At 49.4% G+C, this 24,624-nt stretch overlaps 1 protein-coding gene across 2 annotated transcripts in view; it reads left to right on the top strand.

Annotated features, from left to right (window-relative positions):
• ctnnbl1 (catenin, beta like 1) overlaps nt 1–24,235 on the top strand; it is a 34,344-nt gene extending 10,109 nt beyond the window's left edge. The window contains exons 7-17 of one of the 2 annotated variants that reach the window (XM_076984100.1): nt 1,122–1,213; nt 3,089–3,161; nt 3,765–3,823; nt 4,793–4,941; nt 6,129–6,310; nt 12,699–12,796; nt 13,519–13,599; nt 17,161–17,298; nt 17,605–17,677; nt 23,697–23,804; nt 23,992–24,235. In XM_076984100.1, coding sequence (XP_076840215.1) covers nt 1,122–1,213; nt 3,089–3,161; nt 3,765–3,823; nt 4,793–4,941; nt 6,129–6,310; nt 12,699–12,796; nt 13,519–13,599; nt 17,161–17,298; nt 17,605–17,677; nt 23,697–23,785 — 1,034 coding nt within the window. In that variant the 3' untranslated portion in view covers nt 23,786–23,804; nt 23,992–24,235. Of the gene's footprint in view, nt 1–1,121; nt 1,214–3,088; nt 3,162–3,764; nt 3,824–4,792; nt 4,942–6,128; nt 6,311–12,698; nt 12,797–13,518; nt 13,600–17,160; nt 17,299–17,604; nt 17,678–23,696 lie in introns of both variants that reach the window. The other variant, XM_076984099.1, reaches the window with a different exon arrangement.
• Nucleotides 24,236–24,624: the final 389 nt, after the last annotated feature.

A 24,624-nucleotide genomic window follows, 5' to 3' on the forward strand; every position in this document is an offset into this window, starting at 1 on the left:
TATAAAAGGGTCGTAAGGTTACAGACATTTACATGCACGTGTCTTGCATACATCATGATTTCATCATACACACTGTGCACCATTGCAAAACCATCACTGAGTAGTCAGAATGAGGGGGGGTGACTGTTGTTGTAATCATTGATATCATACGGCGTATTTCTGTCTGAGCTGTTTTACATGACGTTGCCTATAATTGCATTTAATAATGTGGGTCATATGGCGGGGGAGGTGTTGGTATATGAGCGTATGAATCTTGGAGAATTTGGGCCGTGCTGCAGTACTGCTGAATATTCAGCAGCCTGATGATCTGTGGGAAGTATCTGCAGGTTCTGGTTTGTCTGCTCCTGTGTGGAGTCTCCCGGGATCCGTTTGGATTTCCTTAGTCGGTGTTTGGTGACCAGCTCCAGGAACGATGGAAGTTTAACTCCAGTAGTTCTCACCACCATCTGCAGAGCGTTCTGGTCCACAGAGGTGCGGTTCCTATACCCGGTGGTGATGCAGCCTGACTGGACGTTCTCCATTTATGCTGAGGACCCTGACGCTGCTGACCTTCTCAGACCTAAACCACGTAGCTTCATGTTCATTTTAAAGGGGTCTGTGGACTTGAATGCCAAGTGTGATCCACAAACAGCATTCCCACATATGTTCCCCTTGTGAGGATGTTGAAGGCCGATGTGCTATATCAGGGCTATGACATCATCAGTGGCTCTCTCATTGTCTGTGAGGGATCTATGGTGACAGGATCTATGGTGCAGGTGAATTCTCTAACCAGTCTCTTAAAGCACCTCCTTACGATGGAGATTTCAGCTACTGTATTCCAGTAATATTCAGACAGTTTATGGCGTTTTGGGGTCTTTTGGAACTACTACAATAGTAGCCAGTTTGAAACACCTCAGCACGACTCTCGGGGAGAGCCCGAGGTGTGTATTCGAGAGGCATTGCTCGAGAATGTTCGCGGCTCTTCTAAGCTCTCCAAGCTTCTCTGGGGCTGTTCTCTGGGGACATTTGGAACCCCCACACGGGGCTTTTGGGAGGGGCATCACGGCTGTTTGCGACGGCCCTCAGCGACCTGGCCACTGCTAGTGTGATACTGATGCTGTGCCTCTGCCCTTTCCCCTCAGCCATCGTGGAGAACATGGCAGAGTTCAGACCAGGCCTGTGTGCGGAGGCCGCCCAGCAGGGGTTGATGCAGTGGCTTCTCAAGAGGATTAAGGTAAGAGCATTAAAGGACCCGGGGGGGGGGGGGGGGGGGCGCGCAGAACAAATCACATTTGAATACATTTTCCAGTCAGTTCGACTATTCAAACAGCCAAATGTGTCTGGTGACCCGATCTGCTTTACTTTTGCCCTAGGACCTCAAGGCATGTGGTGCTATCACAGTAAAAACTAGCCTAGTCTTCTTGTTATACTGCTATACAGCGCGTCTGTCCTAACAAGAACTTTCATGGATTTGTGAAGAAACCCTTAAGTGTCTCAACCACAGGTCCTCAGATTTCATTGTGGAGGTCCTGCTCCAACACACACGGGTTTCGGCCTGTTATGGGCTTGGTGATTATCCGATTGGTTGATTCAGGTGGGCAGGGCTTTTGAGTGTGGACTTCAAACCCTGTAGCACTCTGGTTGTGATGAACATGAGAAGCGTTCTCGCTCTGCTCGTGTGGAGGACTTTCTTGCACTTTGCTTCTACAGCTATTTTTACAGCTAACAAGGGATCTGGGTAGAGGGGAGAACCTGCAGGAGCACAACAGACGTGTGGCTATGATTTATGCAGCAATTAAGTTAAACATTGTTGTGCAATATTTATGCAATCTATATTGCTGTTTTTAGAGAGACTTGTTGAGCTTTAGTGGGGGGTTTATAATATCGTACGCCAGATGTTGTGCAGATGTAAACGTTAACTGGATGGGTGAAAGCTGCACGGCAGATGTTGGGACGTATCGAAGGTGCCAGAGCTGTGTGTGATGAAGACGAGCGGCGGCGGCGAAGAGCAGCACGACGCACAGCGTAGGATTTCCATTACAAAGTGCACAATGATCCAAGACGTCGCTGCGTAATTGATGGGCTGCGTGCGCGGTTTACCCGAGCCGTACCGGATCACAGCGGCTCTCTGGACCCGGGGACGATGCTGTCCACAGGCCTCTCGGGCTGGTCGGCCTCTGTTTCCACCCAACTGAACTGCACCGATGCGATGCACATAAATTCTACCGCAGTGTGTGCGCAGGGTGGTACAAATACAAATGAGTTGTTTTTGTTTAGTTTTTTTAGCCAGAAGATTGCAAAGATACGACGTGGGGAGATTTGCGTTCTTCCACAGTCTGTGCTCAGTTTTATAGTGGAGGTGTTCCGTGTAAATCACTGTAGAACTCATTCTGGCTGGAGCTTTTATGCTTAGAGAGGACATCACCGAATGCACGGTTCAGGTTTTCTTGGATACACTTGTGTTGGACTTCATCTGTCCGTCTTCATCTTCAGCTGTCTCAGCTAGTGGCGGCAGTTATAATGAGGCTGGACCATCTTCAGTTAATTCAGTAACTTCAGTATGGCGGTTCTCGAGGATATGGCTGAAGCTTTATAGCACAACAGCAGGTGACGAGCAGTTTTTCAGCTGTGTAGTGAACTGTCCAACCTTTCATGTGCTGCCATCACACTTGTGGTCCATGCTCTGAGGGTTTTGCTCTCAGCAGATGAGCTCCACCAGTTGATGGGTTGCAAGTCCCTGCCTTGAACACAAGAACGCAGCCTGTCAGTCAGAGCCGATATACGCTGGAAACGCGACCGGATGCCCTGTGCCGTTATGGGGGGGCGCGACCCGAAAAAAATTGCTCCCAAATATCGTAATTAAAGGTCAAACGGGAGCGTCATGCCAGTTTCAGTTGGATTCAATTACAGGTGCTTGGCCTGTAGGCAGGGAATGAGTTCACAGACACCAAATGACGCAGCGAAAGTGGCTGGAAAAAGCACTGATGGAACTCGATGATGAAAATGAAGCTGTGCGTGTGCGTGAGAGTGTGTGTGTGCGCGCGTGAGAGTGTGTGTGCGCATGCAAGTTTTGGGTGATATATATTTTTTGTTTGTTTGTAATAAATAGGCCAAGATGCCTTTTGATGCCAACAAGCTGTACTGCAGTGAGATCCTGGCCATCCTTCTCCAGAACAACGACAGTAAGTCTTGTTGGAAGCTTCAGGTCACTCTTGTCAAGCCCAAATTACAGCCATGGTCCTGTGGTTCATCCCTGGCTGGCACGTTTAAAATTGGATGGCGGATATACTCCCTGCACTGGAAAAGTAGGAGTTTCAACCAATTATCAGCTGTTGCACTGTTGAAAGGCATGTGTAGTTTTGCAGCTGAATTTCATCATCAGTCAAGTGAAAAATGAAGGCAGATATAGCTGGAATATTGGACAATTCTGTTCTACACAGCCAAACCCAAGACAAGCATGCACTGGGGGATATTTACTAATTTACTGTGGGTGTGGGTGGGTGTTGTGGTCCATCTTTGTCTAGTTGTCCCCCGGGTCTCCCACTTTAAGCAGTTTAGCTGCTCCAGCTGTGCTGTTTGTCTTTCCGGACAAATCCATCCATCCATCCATCCATCCACGCACACACACACACACACACACCCCTCAACACCAGCCTCTTCTCTGTAGCACAATCCTTGGCTGTGTCTCCCTTTCCCCATAATATTCTCTTTACCCCCCGCCCCCCACCCCCCGGCTCTCGGTTTGCTCATATCCACCCTATTTTCTCTCTGTCTGTTCCTGTCAGACACCAGGGAGCTGTTGGGAGAGATGGACGGCATTGATGTCTTATTGCAGCAGCTGTCAGTAAGTCCCCAACCCCATTGCTCCCCCCTTCCTGTCTCCTCGTGCCCTCCCTCCGGTTCTCCGCCTCCACTAGCACCTCCCCGCTCTTTACTGATGGAGAGGCGGAGCCTGTTTGGCCACGCCCCTCGCCTGCACCTCCAGACTCTTGGTATGTGCAGCTCTAAGACAGGTTTAAAGACTATTTGAGTTCAGTTCTTGATCTGGAATCTCATGCTGATTAGGGATATTTGAGTAACAACTCCACTAGCATTTCAGAGGACCTTTATAAGTATAGTGTAGGTACGCCCTGCCTCACAGACGCTGTCATGTATAATGTAGTAACTTTATTGTTGCAGTGATTTGCACATTGGCTATTGGAACGAGAATGGGGGCAAGCCTGTTATTAATATTAATAACATTTATTTGCATAGCACTTTTTTACACAATTTAGAGTGATTTGGAGGAAAACTAAGGATAAATAATGAATACATTAAAAGAAAGATGCAAATTATAAAAGAGCAACAAATAAAAGTGAATGTGTTATTTACAATAAAAGACAGAAGGAACCACAGCAGAGTGAAGAAACATTCAGGGCTGAGCAGTTCAGCTAAAGGCCTTGCAGAACTAAATGGTCCTGAATGGTTATTCAGAAGCATCATACACAGCCCTCAGGAACAGAACGCAGCCTCTGTGGTCTTTAGTCGGGTGGTGGTGTTTTAATCTGGTATCATGCTACTGAAGTAAAGGCAACGCAAGTTTATTTGTTTACCACTTTTCATACACTGTGACATTTCTGAGGGCTTAAAATATCAGGAATAGTGTTTTGAAGTGGATTTCGAATGACCCTGGTGGCCACAAGCTCTTTGAGGATTGGTGCGGTACGTTCTCCCATGCACTGAGCCCATTGTTTGCTTGTAGTTAGGATGTAACAAAGTGTGTGTGTGTGTGTGTGTGTGTGTGTGTGTGTGTGTGTGTGTGTGTGTGTGGCAGGTGTTCAAGAGGCACAACCCATCCACAGCGGAGGAGCAGGAGATGATGGAGAACCTGTTTGACGCGCTGTGTTCCTGCCTCATGCTGCCTGCCAATCGTGACCGCTTCCTCCGGGGGGAGGGCCTTCAGCTCATGAACCTCATGCTCAGGTCTGTGATTGGTTGGTCGTGTCGTGTTGGAAGTCTCCTCCATGTAAGAGAACACGGCAACTTGGCGACTGCAAAAAGCAGCGCCCCACTTGAGACATGTATACATTTAGAGAATGTATAAAAATAAACTGCAGTGACATTTCCTAAGAAAGGGATCCAAAACTATACTTGCTTCATGGCGGATTTTTTATTTTTCTTATTTATTTATTTATTTGAATCTGTGTCATGTGGACGCTCATGGAAACTGAGCAGAGATTTCAGCATCCCACACCTGTGAGCTCACTGCACAGGGAGGGGTTCTGCCTCACACACCTCTCTTTCTTTCTCTCACTCTTTCTCCCCTAAACTCTTTCACTCTATTTCTTTCCCCCCTCCCAACTCTCTATAACTGTCACTTGCATTTCTATTTTGCTGTCTCTCTCGCTCGCTTTCTCAACTCGGTCTGCCTTGATATCTCTCTCTCTCTCTCGAACTCTTTCTCTCTGTCTCTTTCACTCATTCTCTGCCTTGATCCTTCTCTCTCTCTCGGGCTCTGTATCTCCCCACCTTGACATCTGAAATACTTCCCGTGCGTTAGATAAACAGTGTCATTTGTCATCTCCGGATGAGGAGAGTGGCAGTGTGACAGACAGCTACATTTCCCAGGGTGCCCGTCTGCTCTGTGGAGAGCTCTGATAGAGCCCTGTTTGTACAGCTCACACCTGCTGCGTGACTTGAGCTACTGTTGGACCTCTCCCTCTGTGTGTGCGCACGTGTGCATAGTCGTCTGCACACCTGCTTTTATATATATTTATGTTTTCTTTATTATGTATCAGAACTTGTACCGATATGTGGGGCAGATTCTGTCTCTGTTTACTAAAAATGTGAATTGTTTACAAAGACACAGTTCCTATCATTCATCTTATCCAAATTTGATCAAATGTATATTCATTTTTCTCTGTGTTAGTTGTGTGTTCGTTTAAGAAGCTTTCCGGACAGCTACCCACACACTCTCCCTGTCCCCACTCCCTGTCCCCACTCCCTGTCCCCTCTCCCTGTCCCCTCTCCCTGTCCCCACTCCCTGTCCCCTCTCCCTGTCCCCTCTCCCTGTCCCCTCTCCCTGTCCCCTCTCCCTGTCCCCTCTCCCTGTCCCCACTCCCTGTCCCCTCTCCCTGTCCCCTCTCCCTGTCCCCTCTCTGTCCCCACAGGGAGAAGAAGCAGTCTCGGACCAGTGCTCTCAAGGTGCTGGACCACAGCATGATCGGCCCCGAAGGCTCTGACAACTGCCACAAGTTCGTGGACATCCTTGGCCTGCGCACCATCTTCCCTCTGTTCATGAAGACGCCCAAGAAGATGAGGAAGGCCGGCCTGTCGGACAAGGAGCACGAGGGTAGGCCAGACGCCCACCCGGCGCCCACACACCCGCCCTGCTTCACCACACACCTCCACCCTTCTGATCCCTTTCAGAGACGCTGTCAAAGAGTCAGCGTGTTTGTTTACCTCTGGGTTTTAACGGACAGGGTATCCCTACGTGCGAGCATTTGTTTACTTGTTTATTTTTAGCGCCTTTCTCTAAGTAGCCTGCCTCTCAGTGCTTGCCTAGCAGATCTCACACTGATTGGGTTTTCACTAAAAGCCTCCACACGTGCAGGATCTGCTCTGTGGGTACAAGGCTGTCTATGCACTGCCTTCATGTGTTTAAAATTCCATTGGGGGGGGCTTCAGAGGAATGAAGGAGGGCTGAAATGAGAGAGAGAGAGAGAGGGAGAGAGAGACTGAAAGAGAGAGGGAGGGAGAGACTGAGAGAGAGAGGGAGGGAGAGACTGAGAGAGAGAGAGAGAGAGGCAGCGACTGAGAGCTGTGATGGGCGGAACGCATCAGACTGTGAAGTTGTCTTTCACATGCTGCCCAGACCAACAGAAGCAAAACGGGAGACGAACACACACACACACACACACACTGGCTGCATATTGCTGCTTCTCTACAGCCATTTCCCTGGAGCTGGACGGCTCTGGTGTTTGCTTTCGGTCTTTGGTGGATGTCCTTGCTTACTAGAGCGCTTTTGTTAAATTAAACGACTCGAGCCTTGTGCCCATGTTGTCTCTCCATGTTTTAATTCGCTTCTGCTCACTGGGTTCTGAACTTCCTGAAAATGAATCCAATCTGAAACAGACCCCTGTTTGTGTTCTTTGACACATCTTCAGTCTATAGAACGGGGGGGGGGGGGGGGGGGGGGGGGGGGGGGGGGGGGGTCCATCTTGTTCCTACCTCACTTCACATCCCTTTTCTTAATAGGATTTGTGTGCGTGTGTGTGTGTCCCTTCAGGTAGGTGTGTGTGTGTGTGTGTGTGTGTGTGTGTGTGTCCCTTCAGGTAGGTGTGTGTGTGGTGAGCGGTGTGGCTGACGGACAGCAGGAGAGCAGAAGAAGTTAATTAATCAGAAGCCATTGCTATTACAAACCGGGCTTTTGAAGTCATTAAAACGCGACCCACTTGTGCTCTGTGGTGAGCATTTTTGAGATTGATCCTGTAAAATCCCATCTTGAATTTGCACTCCAGCACGAGACAGGGATTAAGGGTCTAACTTTGCATTTGTTACAAGCTCATTAACAAAGCTCTCGCTAATAACAGCTGACATTTTCCCTGACAATTGTAACGCTCGGCAGAGATGCCGTGGCCCACGGAGATGGGGAGGCTGCTCTCGAAGCCGGAGCCAGGCAGCGAGTGGCTAGCTGCAGGAAAGCGCTAACATTTGTTGCATCGTGGGATACGATTTGTCCTCCCCTGCTTTAATTACCACATCCATCTAGAGGAGCCACTAAGGAGAGGGACTGAGAGAGAGACAAAGCTGGGGGAGGGGGTTTATCGGTGTACAGCATGTGTCCATCGCTGAGCCTTTCAGCCCTGTCTGTACCTTAAATTTACTTACTTTCACTCCACCAAGAAACCGCTGCAGCTCCTAACGAGCTTATTTTAGGAAAGGCTCGGGAGAAACCCGGAGCGGCGGGTGGCTTTGACGGCGACGCCCCTGGTACCTGGGGGGGAGGCGGGGGGAGGCGCTATGGGGAGCTCATGCTCCAACACAGACGGTTTGAGTCACCTAATGATGCGCCTGTTGTGGTAGGCGACCCGCCCTCATGCTCATTAACCCAGAAAAAGGGCCCCAGCGGGAAGCCCGGTTCCGTCACCCACGTTTCAAAACTCCGAGGGGATAAAAACCGCACAGCCAACGCCAGCGTCAGGCGGGTTTCGCCAGCGTCAGGCGGGGTTTCGCCAGCGTCGAGCGGGTTTCGCCAGCGTCGGGCGGGTTTCGCCAGCGTCGGGCGGGTTTCGCCAGCGTCGGGCGGGTTTCGCCAGCGTCGGGCGGGTTTCGCCAGCGTCAGGCGGGTTTCGCCAGCGTCGGGCGGGCTTTTCTTGTCCCCTTTATTTCACCTTGTTTACTTGATTACTTGTTTTGAAGATACGGTTTTTCCGAAATTGTGCGGCATTACATCCCATTATATTTAGCATTCTGTGAAGATTAAAATAGTTTAAATTGTGATTGCTTTTATCCCTTTTTTAACACTGGACTATTCCTTTAAGCATAGCAAACACGTTTTCCAGCTATTGATATGCCTTATGTAAGCCACCTCTGCTGTCTGTGGGTGGTACATTCCATAGAGGCTCCATCCATGGTATCTCCTCCTGCTTTTTCCTGCTACTTTCATGGTGACCATGTCCATCATCTGACAGAGGCACTGACTCATCAGATGGACCACTACAGAAATGACAGCAACCGAACATCTTTTACAGTCCAACCTGGACCTTCATGTTCTCCTTTGGCTCTCGCAATGTTAAAGGAGACAAATGTGTGTAGCAGTGATGCCAGTGTCTTCAACGCAGTGCCTCAAACACCTGCCCCTCCAACCCAACCCTAACCACTGTACCCCTGTAGCCCTGTACCCCTAACCACTGCATCCCTGTACCCCTGTACCCCTAACCACTGCATCCCTGTAACCCTGTACCCCTAACCACTGCATCCCTGTAACCCTGTACCCCTAACCACTGCATCCCTGTAACCCTGTACCCCTAACCACTGCATCCCTGTAACCCTGTACCCCTAACCACTGTACAAGTAATCCAAGAAAATTTACACGTCCCCTAACATCGATCATCCATGACCGTTACGATCCATAAGCCACTGGTCTTCTGGAGCTGGTACCCGATGATCAGAGGCTCACTGTGATTGGTGGAGTGTGTCCCGCAGACCCCCTGTTGCCTTCTCACTCAGTAAGACCACTCCCCTCGTGAACCCGTGTTCACCTCCCGCCGAGCTCCCGTTCCTCAGCAGACATGGACTCGTGTCGGCACCGAAGCCGTTTAGACTTCAGATCTCGGCCTCTCTGTTTCTATGTGTGTTTCTATGCTCGTGTCGGGGCGTCCATTAGCCCAGCGTGGGTTTTCGAGCCTGACTGAGTCTCGCTGCATGTTGTGCGCTGCGTCGCACAGGGCCGGGGTGAGGTTGCATGTCATCTACGGCTGAAGGGTATGACCAGGCAAGATGGTGGATGGCTCCCCAGGGCCTTGCAGTTTGAAGTCTAATTTCCCTTGCACCTAATTGCCCCCCCTGCCCTGGGTGAAAGCGTAAAGCAACTGCCAAAGCTTAACTAAGTAAAGTCAGTCCTTGGGTTCAAACGTTCAAAATATCCTAAGAATCCTTTGAGCAGGAAGTTGATTTTGTTGGAAGTTATGTATTGAGTGAAATGTGGCATTTGGAGGTGAACAGGACTAAAACGGTTCTCCTACATTTCAAGACTGGTTACAATGAATCTAAGATATTAATAGCTGCTTAGCACTGAAGCACATGAGGTGCTGTTGAGATCTGTCGTTATTTCGTTCATTCATAGTCGTAGTGTTTTCTTGTTTCTGTAGCCTCTTTGCTCGATCAAGGCTGGGAACAGAGATGTCCTCTGAAGTCTGGGGTTTGGTCAGAAGCCACCAGCCGGCTGTGCATGCAGACACGTTGTTTTCATCGTGGTCCAAGAGCCACAGGAGAGAAATCACCATCAAGCATTTTGAAGGAATCCCAAAGGGAAGCCTTGAAGGGAGCCTTGCTGTGTACATAAATGTTTTGCTGATGAGATATGGGTCGGATAGGAGACCTTTGTGAACTCTGCTGTATCTCCTAGCTCCGCTGGGGTTGGGTTTGATGGATCGTACGGTCTTGATGGATTACGTGAGCTTGCCTCTGTGTGTTGTGTGTGTTGCCCTTTTAAGATTTCCAATTGTAATGTCTCCCGATTCCCACACATTTCTTCAATCTCTAGCTGTTGGGTGATTTGTCTTCATCAGAAACTATTGCCCTGTTTATAAACACTCTCTCTCCCTCTCCCCCTCTCTCCCTCCCCTTCTCTCTCTCTCTCTCTCTCTCTCTCTCTCTCAATAATGGAGTCACAGTTTTCTGTTTAGCTAATGAGTCATTAATGCTTAGAAGGATTTTTGGATAAATTTAGATGGTAACACAAATGCCTGAGATTATCTAAAATGTAGCCCACTCTGCGCTTGTGGAGGGCTGGTTATGATTGCTTTTGAGTCTCTCACCCATGGAAGTAACTTACCATTAGAGATTATCATGCTAAATTGAGAAAGAAAACGACTGGTGCTTTTTAAATCATTCCAGCTAAACTTCTTTCTTGAAAGCTGATTGGCATTATCCCTAGTAATTGGACCAATGATCTTGGTAAATGGCGTGGAAAGAGCCCAGCTAATCGTCTCCATCTCACTAAATCAAGAGTCCATTGCTGTTTTTTGTTTTTAGCATAAATGAATTGGCTCACTTCATTTCCCCGTAAAGCTTTTGGTAATTGATAATTTTTTTCCCTGCCCCCTAAGAACTATACTGTCATTCTGCTTTAGTTTGTGGAGGGGTGTTTTGGTGCAGCGTTTCTGGGTTTGCATTGGCAAGTGCCGCATTGTGTTTCTTTAAAGTGCTGCCGGCACAGTGTCGTTCCCCAAACTCCTTCTGACACGAGCTGCGTGGTGAACTCCGGACTCCAGTGCACTTTTACTGCACGCTAATAGACCCTCCACTGTGTGAAGACGCGTACCGCCCGGCCCGGACTGGAAGCAGCCACCGGCCCGTAGACACGACCTCTCCTCACTCTTGGACCCGTGCTTGTGTGGGTGGCCGGGCTCTGTGTGCTGGGTGTGGTTCTAGGCCACATGGTCGTTCCTGGATCAGCTCTCATCTGCTATGAGATGGCCGCCATTGACACACATCATCCGTCCTAATGAGTGTAATGAGAGCCAAAACTCGTGCAGAGCTCCAGCACCACCACTCCAGCATGCTCGTTAGGGCCGTTTCATTCCTCTCTCTCTCTCTCTCTCTCTCTCTCTCTCTCTCTCTCTCTCTCTCTCTCTCTCTCTCTCTCTCTCTCTCTCTCTCCCCTACTTCTACATCGCTACAGCTAATAACCTCTCTGCTGTTGCTACGGAGACCAGGAGCTCAAGCCCCTCCCTCCCTCCCTCCCTCCCCCACTCTCCCCCCTCCCTCCTGTTTCCACGTCCCAGGGAGAGCCCAGAGAGCACCCTTATCTAAAACCTCTATCCTGTCCTGTGCCAACGTTCTCCTCTCTCTCTCTCTCTCTCTCTCTCTCTCTCCTCTCCTCTCTCTCTCCTCTCTCTCTCCTCTCTCTCTCTCTCTCTCTCTCTCTCTGGCCCCCACAGTCCCATCTCCTCTCACCCCACACAGATCGTCTCCGCTGTAACGATGTCCTAACACGCCCCGTCCTGCCGGGAGCTCGAGACAAGCGGCCCAGAGGGGGAGTGGCCCTGCTGACTCCGCACTTCCTCTTCCTGTCCTCTGGTTCACCCCACCCCTCCGCTTCCTCCCGTGATTAGTCTGCCTAATAGATGTGTTAAGGGACCTTAAATGTTCTGAGAAGCAGCTCCCAGTGTGCTCCTTGCCCCGGGGTCCCTCCCTGGCAGACTGCCGGCCTACCAAGCAGCCCAGTACGTGGGAATTAAGACAGCACTTTTCTCTTTAAAGTCACAAGGTTCAAAACTGCTTTACCATAGCAGACATCTAGTTAGGCTTGTGATGCGAGTCAGCGGATTAGATTTTTGCTCTGTGGTTTTAATCCACGTCCTGCGTTCGACCGCACGGACTCGAGCGATGGACCGCACGGACTCGAGCACGAGCGATGGTTCTGATGTGGTGTGGATGGCAGCGGTGCATGACCGTGGCTTCATTAGTGCCACAGTGGAGCCGGACCCTGGGGAGCTAGCCCCCGGCCCGAGCTCCCGTAGTCAAGAAAGCAGCTTTGGACTAAGCTGCAGTCTGGATTAAGCATCACTCTGCGGCCCCAGAGTCCCGTTAGGCCCGGAGAATCTCCAGCCGCCTCTCCCACGAAGACTAATGAAGACTGACTCTCTCACGTTCATTAGCCTGTCTTTCTGTCTCCTTTTTAATCCCTTTTCAGGCACTGGGGGAGGGTTGCTTTGTAATTGTTTTCCATGCATCTCTTCTAGAGCCTCTTGGAAGTGTACTTGAAGTCTCTCGAATGTAAAGACTAGCTGAATCCTCAGAAGGATTGCCTGTATGAATAACTCAAAACCAGGACGTAATCCTGCTGTGCATAATAGCGGTTGGAATTAGCCCGCACCTGTGTGGGTGCCACGCAGGGCTGTAGCTTGTGCTGCAGAAACGCAAGGCTTGCAAGGGCACTGTAGCTGCCGGGGGGAAAAACACGACTGACGGTCTTCTCCTCTCTTCTTCTTCTTCTCCTCCTCCTGCTTCAGAGCACGTGTGCTCCATCCTGGCCTCCATGCTCAGGAACCTGAAGGGCCAGCAGAGGAGCCGTCTGCTCAGCAAGTTCACGGAGAACGATTGCGAGAAGGTAGAAACACACACTCACACTCTCCGGTCTCAGACACACGCGGGCTTACATTCAAAGCACGCAGCCCTGCTTTAGAAGCACGTCGTCTTGCGTTTGAAACCTGTGCCAGTTGCCTTTATGATCAAAGGCGATGGATTGCCATTGTCCCTCCTTTCAATAGAACCCACCCAGGATGAAAGGCTCCCAGATGTAGGAATGAGAAAGTAATGATTGGCTCTCCAGAATCGGCTGCCGGCGCACTCCTCAAAGCGTGGCAGTTTGGTACCGGGAGGTGTTTGAATCTGGGTCTCTTTCTTTTTGATCGCTGGAAATGCGGTGTTTGCAAACACGGGCATCTTCAAGGCTTTTTTTCATGTACTTTGTAGAAATTAATTAAATAAATTGGAATATTAAAATAAAAAGCACTTAAAATTGGCGGCGTGTGCTGGGGTTGTAGCCGCTGGAGTGGAGCTCAAGGTGACTGCAGCAGACACCGGTGGACTAGCGGAGGAATCGCTAGCCAAGTTGAAACTGGGACAGACGCTCCCATATCTCCGGGCCGGGCTGCATGTGGTGCAGATGAGTGGCTTTTAGTTGTGAATGTGCTGGCGTGCGTGTGTGTGTGTGTGTGTGTGTGTGTGTATGTGAATGCTCGGTTCTCTAAAAGTGTGTGCGCGTGCACGCATGTGTGTTTGTGCGTCCGCACATGTGTGTGTTCAGAGATGTGTCCTCTCTTCCTGCAGGTGGACAGACTGATGGAGCTGCATTTTAAGTACCTGGAAGGTGTTCAGCAGGCTGACAGGAGGATTGATGGAGAGAAGCATGTAAGAACACACACACTCTTTCTCTCTCTCTCACACACACCCTCACACACACCTGCGTTGAGGCTTCCACTCACCCTGAGGTAAGAATGAAGCAGTGTGAGGGTTTGTGGTGTTGCACAGTTGTGGGATCAGTGTCTTTCTCGCCTCCGCCTTCGGGGGGGCGCCGTTAACCCGGCTGCAGCGACTGTCCCTCAGTCTCCCCTCCCCTGGACCGCACCTCCAATCCCATTCAGACCAAGGGGAGCCAGAGTGCACCTCCTGTTCATGCGGACTCGGGGCGTGAGGGGCTGGACCTTTACCTAATGGGGCTAATGGAATCTCGGAGGTTGACCTACTCAAGATGCTACAGGAGCATGATGCTGTGGGTTGATGAATAGTACAGACATTCTGCCCTTGTCATGGTATACATGCCTGGCAGGTTCCCTTAACAACGGTTATGTAGACTAGATGGAGTGCCTTTATTTTTGTCGTATTTACCTCCAATAGATAACTCGAAGACCCCACAAGCACCCGACCACTGTCACTGGGGTAGCCCTGGGCAATTTCTAGGACAGTGTGTTATGGTCACTTCGGATGGGATTGTCTTACATTCCTGCACTGAAACCTGTGCTGAATCCTGACTTAAAAAAAAAACAAACAAAACACCATAAACTGGCATGATGGACCCGAGGTCGAAGGTCATTGGCTCAGATGTGAGCCCTAGGGGCTCTACAAGACAAGCGCTTTGTTGAGCAGCACTGAAGTGCAGATGGCCATTTCTCGCCCCGTTTGATCAGATAGGTGGACGAGCCGCTCGCCCAGAGGCATTATGGGAAGAGAAGTGGCATCGAATTATTGTAGGCGGTTAAGTAATCGTCACACCTCTCCCGGGACTGTTAAGTAACCGGGCGGATTGTGTTCTGGTGCTGGTCTTTCATAGGATTGATGTTGACAGGTTCTATCACACACTGATTAGAATTCCATCTCAATGTGCTGTACAGTGATTAGATTAGATTGTGGTCCCTTTACGAAGCAGACACTACTGAAACTACTTTTAGCATGGAATGCCTTCTTACATTCGCTCTCTCTCTCTCTGCCTGTCTCTCTTACTTTTTCTTTCTCATCTTTTCTCTCTCCATTTTTTAAAATAAGTTCTGGAGGTAGGCAGTGATGGGGGGAAACAGTGTACCTTTACACCTGCCTCCTCCCACACACTACTGTGGATTATCAAGGGACCTTCCATGCGTTATGTGTTGGAGGAGGGTGTGTGGAGGGGGTGTGTGTGTGTGTGTGTGTGTTCGCCAAGTTTAGAATGGCTGTATGTTTCAGTTCTGGAGAAATGCACATGACTGCAGAAATGTCTTTTCCTGGTTTCTTTTTTTCTTTGTTGAGATCTGCCTGAATGCATCTGGGTCATATTGGGTGGAATGCCGGGAAGGAGAGTTTCTGTGCGCTATAAAAGCCCGTCAGGCTGCGACAACGTTTGGGCTGTGTGGGCGTCTTATCACTGCCGCTGCGGTTGGGGCCCCTCTGCCTGCAGGTCCGCCCCCTCTGCCTGCAGGACCGCCCCCCTCTGCCTGCAGGTCCGCCCCCCTCTGCCTGCAGGTCCGCCCCCTCTGCCTGCAGGTCCGCCCCCTCTGCCTGCCGGACCGGCCCCTCTGCCTGCAGGCTCTGCGCTCTCCTCCATTTAGACCGGCTCATTCTTCTCACCCCATCACAGTTTCCTCTGCAGCATGGACACACACACACACACACACACACACACTACCTTTGCTTTCTTCCTTTTTCTTATGCTCCTCTTTATTTTTGGATTGTGTCTGGAAGGAAAGTGCTGACAGCACTAGTCAGGTTAATTTTAGTCTCTGGGAGAGCAAGAGGAACACGGATCTGAAACACTGCATTTCCCCACTGTCATATGAAACACCTGCAGTGCTCTAGCATGAGGTGACTCCCTGACCCCCCCCCCCCCCCCCCCCCCCCCCCCCCACCCCACCCCTCAGGGCGCTATTGACTTGCCAACAGAGGTTCTAACGCTTTACTTTATTTTTTTTTTCCCCGTCGTTCTGCAGTAATGAGTGTGAGGCGTGTGTGTGTGTGTGTGTGTGTGTTTGTGTTTCACTCTCAAGGGTTTTTGCATGCACAAGCCTAATGCAACTGTTTTGATCTCGGTAGCCCATTAAACTCTCGAGCAAAGAGCCTCGATCTAGGCAAGCAGCACTGCCTCTCTGCAACATTCTTTGCTTGTTTCTGAGAAGAAAGTAACGTCTCCCTCCCCCTCCTCCTCATGCTCCCGCTCTGGGCTCCTTGCACTCTCTCTGTCTCTTCTCCCTCTCTCTCTCGTTCTCTCTCTCTGACGTCTGTCTGAGCTGCTGGCCTTAATGAGAGCCCCCCCCCCCATCTCAGACGGCGATTGCTGTCATCAGATTTTAGTGACCACCCCCCCCCCCCCCCCCCCCAATATCTTCAATCTTCAATCAGATCAACATAACTTGTTTCTTACTGTCGAATGTTAGTCATTTTACATTTTCTGAAGGTTTATTGCACAGCCACTGCTGAAATGGGTCTTCAGTTGGCACTAATAGCATTTCCCCCTCAAACACACACACACACACACACACACACACTGGTCCTACTTCCTGGACAAGCAGTTATGGACTGAGAGAAGGCCATCCGAGCGCTCCTGCTAGGTGGGGCCTCAGGGAAGCTCCCCCCACCACTCAGGAAGAGGGAGTGGCTGAAGGTGGAGCTTGTGGGCGTGGCCAGGTGCGCACAGCTCACCACCATTTCAGGTCTCATTCATCACCGCCGCCCACGTGGGCTTGGTTCACGCCACAGTGTGCCGTCTCCGACTGAGTCCTCATAACAAGAACAGGTGGAAAAGCAAACGCTCCTACTGAAAGACTTCTACATTCTGTAATTATTCAGGACACTGAAACTTCTTTACTTATTTATGGACCCGTTTGTTCCCCGTTTCCAATATGCTGTCTGGAACTGTGTAGGATGTAATAAACAGTTTTAATCTTAATGGTGGTTTATTAGTTGTTGTTCAGACTTTAAGGCTATCACAGCAATGAAGTAATGAAAATCACTGTCTGCTAAATACCTGTGATTGTGCGTGTGTGTGTGTACTGCTGTTGCCATGCCGCCTTACTGTGTGTGTGTGTGTGTGTGTGTGTGTGTGTGTGTGAGCATGTTCTAGCCCCAAAAATGCTTCTGTAAGCTTCAGCATTGTGATGGATTTCTCTTTAGAGTGTGTTGGCAAGGCCAAGAAGTGACATATAGACTAACTGATTTAAATTGATTGAGTGTAGGTGAATGTGTGTGTGTGTGTGTGTGTGTGTGTGTGTGTGTGTGTGTGTGTGTGTGTGTGTGTGTGTGTGTGTGTGTGTGTGTGTGTGTGTGTAAAATGTGCATGGATGCGAGTGCGACTCTCCACACCATTTAAGTCTCAACCTGATTGATTTACATGCTGATCAGTAGGGAGATTAGACCTCAAGTTCCACTAGTCAAGCTGACTCTCAGGATTTGAGTGTGTTGAAGCGTATATGTGTGTGTGTGTGTGTGTGTGTGTGTGTCACTCAGGACATGGTGAGGCGTGGGGAAATCCTGGACGACTCCATGGAGGACGAGTTCTACCTGCGGCGTCTGGATGCCGGCCTCTTCGTCCTGCAGCTCATCTGCTACATTATGGTGGAGATCACCAGTGCAGGAATCCCACAGGTTCACACCAGCCCATCACCCACAACCCCTCTGTTCGTTTGTTGCTTTGTAGAGAAGATATCTGAGCGTAGTAGCAGCTTGCAACGTTGTATGTTCTGCGTCGTGATCCAGAGATGTTCTGTTCTGCACATTGAGAGGTTGAGACCGGGTGCGAGCATCCTTCCATGCTTGGATATGTACATGTGAGAAGGCTTGTGTTGTCGTTGGAGTAGACGTTTATCACACTGCTGAACTTGACTGGCTTTTACACCGTCGTACACGTTTGGTGTTTTCACTGAAAATATGTTTATTTGTGTACCCACACAGCTGCAGCAAAGAGTGCATCAGATCCTGAACCTGAGGGGCGGTTCTGTGAAGACCGTCCGGCACATTATGAGAGGTAAGCTGACTGGACTCCTCCACTCCATCACCACGCCCCCTCCGCATCATTGCCACGCCCCCTCCACTCCATCGCCACGCCCTACCATTCTCCTACCTCACCACACCCCCTTGCCACACCCCCTCTCCTCCCTCGCCACACCCCCCTCTCCTCCCTCGCCACACCCCCTCTCCTCCCTCGCCACACCCCCACTCCTCCCTCGCCACACCCCCTCTCCTCCCTGGCCACACCCCCTCTCCACCCCATCACCCTCTCCACTACTCCAGTCATACTGCTGTCTTACTCCTGCTCATGCTCTTAGTATTAAAGCAGCTTTTCCTGCCATTTTAATTGGTCATTGAGGTGATGTCTGTCACACACTGGAGATTTGGCAAAGTTCAGTGCCCCACAAAAGGATGTAAGATTAACACTCAAATAAAAGTATTTTTGGCTATCTGTATTTGAGGATATGTTGTGCATTGCACTTAAACTTTCCCTCCATGCCTGTCTAAAGAAAACTCCAGGCTGCCAGATGCATGTAATAGATGTGGAAGTTGTAAGTAGTAGTGCAGTCAGGTACTCCAGGTACCCAGACAAAGAGGGCAGGTTCTTCATCAGCTGGCTTGTGCAAGCAAAGTGCTACCACACGTCACACACTGACAAACTCTGACTAGAAGATTCTAAACCACTGTAGCTGTTGGCAGTGCATATTTGCCAATAAATGTAACTGTCACATTGAAGTTGTTTAAAAGCCCAACCAAATAGGCATAAAACCATTTAAACGTTAAAAACCTTAAAAGGTTCTGCTTCAAAGCAGAGGTCTTTAGCTTTAGCTAGTTCATCATAAAACGCACAACATTCAGAAGTCCGGGTGTAATATCTAAGTGAACAATCAGATCAGAAGTGGAGGTCCAGAGTTGAATCTCTTTCCAGCTCTCTGGAATTACGTTGACTTTGAAGTGTTAAGTGTAAAGTAGTACACACTGAGGCGCCTCCGTTTGATACCATGTTCTGTACAAGAAAATCCTGTGCAGTTAAGTTGGTTAACGCTACATTGCCCCTTATGTCATTACCTTTATTTCACTGCCTTTATTGTTGCTTACTCCTCGTCCGTTTCCAGTCTTTACCCCTTGGCACAATGTTATCCTCTGTCCTGGGTTTGATGGGTAACTGTGAGTACACTGTTGTGGGGGTCCTGATCCATTGGGTCCTGAGTCTTTTGTTCAGTTAATAGACGTGCTCGTCACCGGTTGCAACTCCACGTCTACGCCCGCTCTGGCTGAGTTCAAAACGATGCCCTGCTGCTATTGGCTCGCCATGAGCAGGACCGCACGGGCCCTCACAGGATCCCACGGGCCCTCGTTGCGGTGGGACTTCATCGAGCAATTAGCCGCGGCGAGCACAATAGCGCCATAGCCTTTGAACGTAATTACAGGGCCCTTTCATTGCCGGGCCTCAGACGCAGCCCTGCACCCTGAGTGCTGCTCCATCCATTTTTCCCCCTTTCCCGGGAGTGAGCGCGCTCAGTGAGCCCCGGTCATCAATGATTAATGAGACCAGGAAACTCTGGCTCGTGCGCCGTGAAGAATGCCGGCTGACTTCAAAATGGCCGCCGTTGGAAGCCCAGCCGTGCCCATCCACGCTGCTCTCTGGAGCAGGAACGCAACGCCGAGAGACTGATGAGGCCTCATCTCTGTGAAGCTGAATGGTGTTATTAACATGAAGACCTGACACGTTGGAGCTAAATGGCGCATGTCGAGAGTATGCCCCCCTCCCAAGAGGATTTTGAATGATTTCCCTCTTCGTCCCCCCCCCCCTGTCCATATGCTTATTTTTAGACTTGCTTGTAACTGCAGAAACACGCAGCGACTCGTGCTCTACGTACAGTGTTGGGACGATGTGTCGAGGACCTCGTGCGCTTACCCGGTGTGCAGTAGTGGACGTGCTTAGCCAGCTCTTCTCAAGTTCTTCTCAAGCTCTCTGTGTGACGAGGCAAGGCTTACCTGACATCGGCTGAGCTAACGGTTAAAAGCATTAAACCTGCCTTCCTAACATTACGGCACATTGGAGCCGGCCAGTGACTTGCGCATGTAAGCCATACGTTAATCTCCTGACATGGTGCCAGACGCCTTTCTGCTCCGCTGTCAGAAGACGTCCGCAGCCACCGGCCTGACAACGTCTCTCTCACACACCAGATCCTCGTTATCTCGTTATCTTGTCTGCTTCCCTTAGTCTGTACTACATGGACTAAGGATTTGACAGGTAAAGCCTGTTTGTGATGTTACCTGTATTCTCTTGGTCACTTGGTATTCTCCTTTTTCAGGGAACAGCAGATCAATGTTTTGTGTAAGTCATCACTGGAATAGAAGTGTTCACCCCCCTCCCCTGTCCCCCATGTTCACACTTTGATGGGTTATAGTTTGTAATACCAGTGAAAATAGATTTGTACCTTTTTTTTTTTTTTTTTTTTTTTACTTTGGCTCAAAGGTTAAATATAAATCGGACATCTGTGTAACGTGTTCCAAGTTCAAACATTTCAATTTAGGTCCCATTGGACCAGAGAACCTTCTTTCAGATGTTTGCTGAGTCTCCAGCGTTGCCCTAAACGTGATTTGAAATGATGATGAAATGATTTGAAATTTGAAGTGAGATTTGAGGTTATTTTTCTTCTCTAAAGCCCAGCTTTGTGGAGCCTCTGGGGAGTATCTGTCCCACACTCAGCTCGGCACGTCTCCGCTGCAGATCTTTCCAGATCCTTCAGACTGACCTTTTACCTTTTAGCTGCTAGGGGATTTTTTCTCTTCTTAATTAGTCGCAATAGTTTAATGGACGGCCTTATCTAGGTGAAGCTCCATATAGTAATTAAATTTCGTTATAATGTAGTAATGTATTGAGGGCTTTTCTTTTTTTAATAACTGTAACCTGGTTTCTTGGTTTCATGATTAAATTAGGTGTTTTCACAGTAAAATTTGTTTTTTTTTTGTGTGTGATTTGCATATTAACTTTTCTCACACTTCAGTATTATGGACTTCTTTGTGTAGATTGCAATTAATGTAGTGCAATTCCAGGTGGTGAAAGGGAGTGGAGTACTTGTGAAACCAGTATTTGCACCATTGTAAAGTTTTAGTTCTCCTTAATGCGACCTTAACTGGGGGTGATCATCATGACCCCCGCTTGAGGCAGATGGTACATCCCCCCCCCCCAGGTTCCCTGCCTCCGCCTGACGAAGCTTCTGCCACCAACTCGGGGCAGCCGTGACCCTGGAGGGGCCGTCCCGCCCTGGAGGGGCCGGCTGCATCGCCCGTCCCCTCTGCTGCCGAGCCGAGGGGTCGCTAGAGGGCCTGGCACACAGCCAGAGGGCTCCCTCGCCCGACGGCGCTGTCCAGTGCTGAATTCTAGCCATCGGGAGTTTGTGTTGGTGTGATCGGGGGAAGGAGGCAGCAGGGTTATCAGCTCAGTGCTGGCTCGTCTTATCTTGGGTTAATCCTCATTGAATACAGCGCTGCGTTAGCGCTCCTCGTTTTTGCAGTGTTAAATGGATGGCGTTTTTCTTTTTTCGTTGGGCTGGTCCGCCGTCGATTTTTGGGAGTCCGCAGTGACCTTGAAAGAGGAAATGAAAAGAAACAAAAGACAGCAGCACTGCTGTGCCTGATAAACCTGCTCCCGCCCCATCAGCCTCACAAAAACCACACCGATGTCAGTGCAGTGTTGAGAGACCAGCCTCCACAATAAGATCTGCTCAGCTATGGTCTTCTGGTCGGGATCGGTACAGAGAGGCTCACCAATGAGCAGCGGGAGACTGGATGTTAATGGGTGTACTGCACCCCGTGGTGTATGTTCACTGCAGTGTGTGTGTGTGTGTGTGTGTATATAAACCGAACCTATAAAATATAGATAATGAATTGGCCGGTGTATGTAGGTTCCATATTTTTCAAAGTGTGTCTGCTTTGTGTTCTACTTCGAGGCATAAATCCTCTGGTGTGTTGCCCTGGGTTTAATGTACCTACCACTTGCCCTGTATGTAATACACCTGTGTTGCCCTGTGTGCCACGTACCTCTGGCTCCTGAGGGCTAGCACACCGTCTCTCTGGTGAGAACACTGTCAGGGCAAAGTGTGGTTTTATTCCTCATACGGGCCATATTACATCAAGCAGCCCGACACGAGGTGTGATGGCAGGGGTCAAGCGTCAAGCTCCCACTGCTGACCCCACTCACTCCCACGCCATCAACCCCTTCTGTGTGTGAGCCATCTCCAGCGCTACCATGTCATACACGCCTCTGCACCATTCTGTGTGTGTGTGTGTGTGTGTGACCTTGAGCTGTGTGTTGATGAATTCATGGAGCGCAAAGTTGCACGTCCAACACCTGAGCTCAAACAGGGATTATCTTCCTCCACTCTATTTATACAGTATGCAAATATAACAACTCTTTTACTGTGTGCATCTCTGTCTCTCTCTCCCTCTCTCTCTCTCCCCCTCTCTCTCTCTCTCTCCCCCTCTCTCTCTCTCTCTCTCTCCCCCTCTCTCTCCCTCTCTCTCTCCCTCTCTCTCTCCCTCTCTCTCTCCCTCTCTCTCTCCCTCTCTCTCTCTCTCTCTCTCTCTCTCTCTCTCCCTCCTGCACCTCCTTTGTCAGCATTCCTCATCTGCCTGTTTATTCCTCCACTTTGTGATTGAACCTTGTTGGCTGCTTTGAACCCATATCTGCCGCTCTGGCGGGTTGAGCTCGGACTCCGAGTGCAATCAGAGCACTGGTTCCATGCCTGCTCCTAACCATTACCCTTCAAACAGTCCAACAGTCTGCTTTCAATCCACAGAGCACGGCTCCGCCACAGAGGGCTTGCTGTGTCCGTCCAGCATCAGTGGGAGAACCTGCGGTGTGTCTGTCTGTGTATTTGTGTTTGACCGAGAGAGAGAGAGAAAGATTGAGGGTGTAGGCAGATGAAAGACAGTCATGCAGCTGGAAAAGAGATTGTAGAGAAGACTAAACGTTGAGGGAAGAGAGTGAGTCATAGAGAGCATGCCAGGGCTTGGGGGAATGTGTGCAGAAGATGCTAAAGGCAACCAAAGGGGCAGATGGTGAAGTAGTGCAGGCCTACAAGTCTCTGTGCCTCTCTGCCCAGTACACACGTGGTGGGTCCCGGTGCTCCTGCTCTTTGACCTTCTGAAGACCTTCTGCCCCAGAGCTCCTGAGCATTGCGCATGCTGGCATCACCGGCCAGCAGTGAAGCAGTTTCCCAGCTTTGGTTCTCAGTGAGGCTGGGCGGTTGTCATGGTGATGGGAGGCGTGGCATCTGTTGCTGATGTGGTGGGACACGATGGTCTTTTTTTTGGCACCTGTCAGATACTCGATCTGGGAAAAGTTGATTTGTGAAATTGAAAAGTTGATTTTAGATATCTTGATATTTATAGTCCTGTTTGAAAAGCGAGGAAGTAAGAAGAAACATTAGAAATGGAAGATATTTCAGGTGGTTATAACGGAGGTTTCAAATGGTCAGTTAACATTAATAGCATGAACATGTTTGGTCACCTTGTCTAGTTAAACACGCATAGATCCTAGTGTACATACTGAGTGTTAACAATCACTTTGAAAACTTTGCTTCCTGCGGTTTTACAGGCTTGATAACTCACTAGATGCATGTTGTCAGATCAACCATGGCAACCAGCAATCGGCTCTGATACCTCATGAACGCCTACTAGCAAAAGACACGCAATGGTCTAATTTCTCCCCTGTGCACAAAGCATGGGGTCTGCATTCAGCCCGAGCTCTGCAGATGCAGCTGCCTGTTCCTCACTCATATTTGCAGGCAGGAGCTGGTGGTCCTTTATTCTTGTTCATGCAGGAGTTATTGGATCCGAGTACATGCGTCTCCCCACAGACCCAGGCACTCAGAGATGACTCCAGTGTGCATCATGTGTAAAACTTGAGCATTAATGCAATTTCTCTTCTCCTAGAATTGCATGCAGTAGGTTTAGGTGTGTTTTTGCGTAATAAAATGAAGTCCACTTACACGTCGTGGCTGTTTTGTGTTCTCGTTTTGCAGAGTACGCAGAAAGTTTGGGCGATGGCAAGAATGAAGAGTTCCGACAGAGCGAACAGAAGCGCATCATGGAACTTCTGGAGAACTTCTAAACCTCCAAGGAGAACACAGGCAAGGATCCTACAACCAGTAGCTGAATGTCGTCTGTAAATAAGATCCCATTATGTTTCCTCGTAATGGCTAGCCTTGAGAGGTTGGGGTCGGATTGGACAGACAGTTGGACTCTTGGGAGTGTTTTTAGGAAGCGGGAGAAGGCACCTTACAATAGGCTTGATGGGGATTGATTTCACCTATTCAGCCCTTTCAGAACTCAGAACACGTTGCCTTGGACGATGAATTTTCCCGCCACTGACTGCCAACACGACGATCTTACCACAGCGTTCAACACGATGCTCAGAGGTGAATTGTGTTTTCACCACCATCTTTCCTGCAGGACGCATTTTGTATTATTTTGCCATTCAGGCTATTTTTTTTTTACAGGAAATGTATAAAAGTTGTGAGCAATTCCAATTTGATGTGTAATTAAATATTCTTTACAACTATTCTGCCTGTGTGCTTGATTTTAATTGCCAATAGTACTAATAGTGTACTAATTCATAAACTCTGGGCTTGTTAAGGTGCAGCCTGTCATCTGTACGCTATAGGTAAAATGGGTCGGTAGGATTTATATACTTTCACAACATTAGGCTCTACTGGGTAATTTACAAACTACACTGCATTTCACCTGCCTCAACTCTTCAGGTATTTATTCGGTCCTGTAATTGAACTGTCCAGTTGTGCTCTGAAAATCGTAGAAGGAAGTTTCACTTGTATTTTAGCAGAACTGCCTCAGATTAAGCTCCATTTTATCTTCCACTTAATCTTTTGTTTAAAAAAAAAAGAACGCGCTCCACTCCAAGACAGGGCTGCTTTGTATGGTTGTAATGGTCAG

The sequence above is a fragment of the Brachyhypopomus gauderio genome, chromosome 21 (assembly GCF_052324685.1).
Source record: "Brachyhypopomus gauderio isolate BG-103 chromosome 21, BGAUD_0.2, whole genome shotgun sequence".
NCBI classification, from domain to species: domain Eukaryota; kingdom Metazoa; phylum Chordata; class Actinopteri; order Gymnotiformes; family Hypopomidae; genus Brachyhypopomus; species Brachyhypopomus gauderio.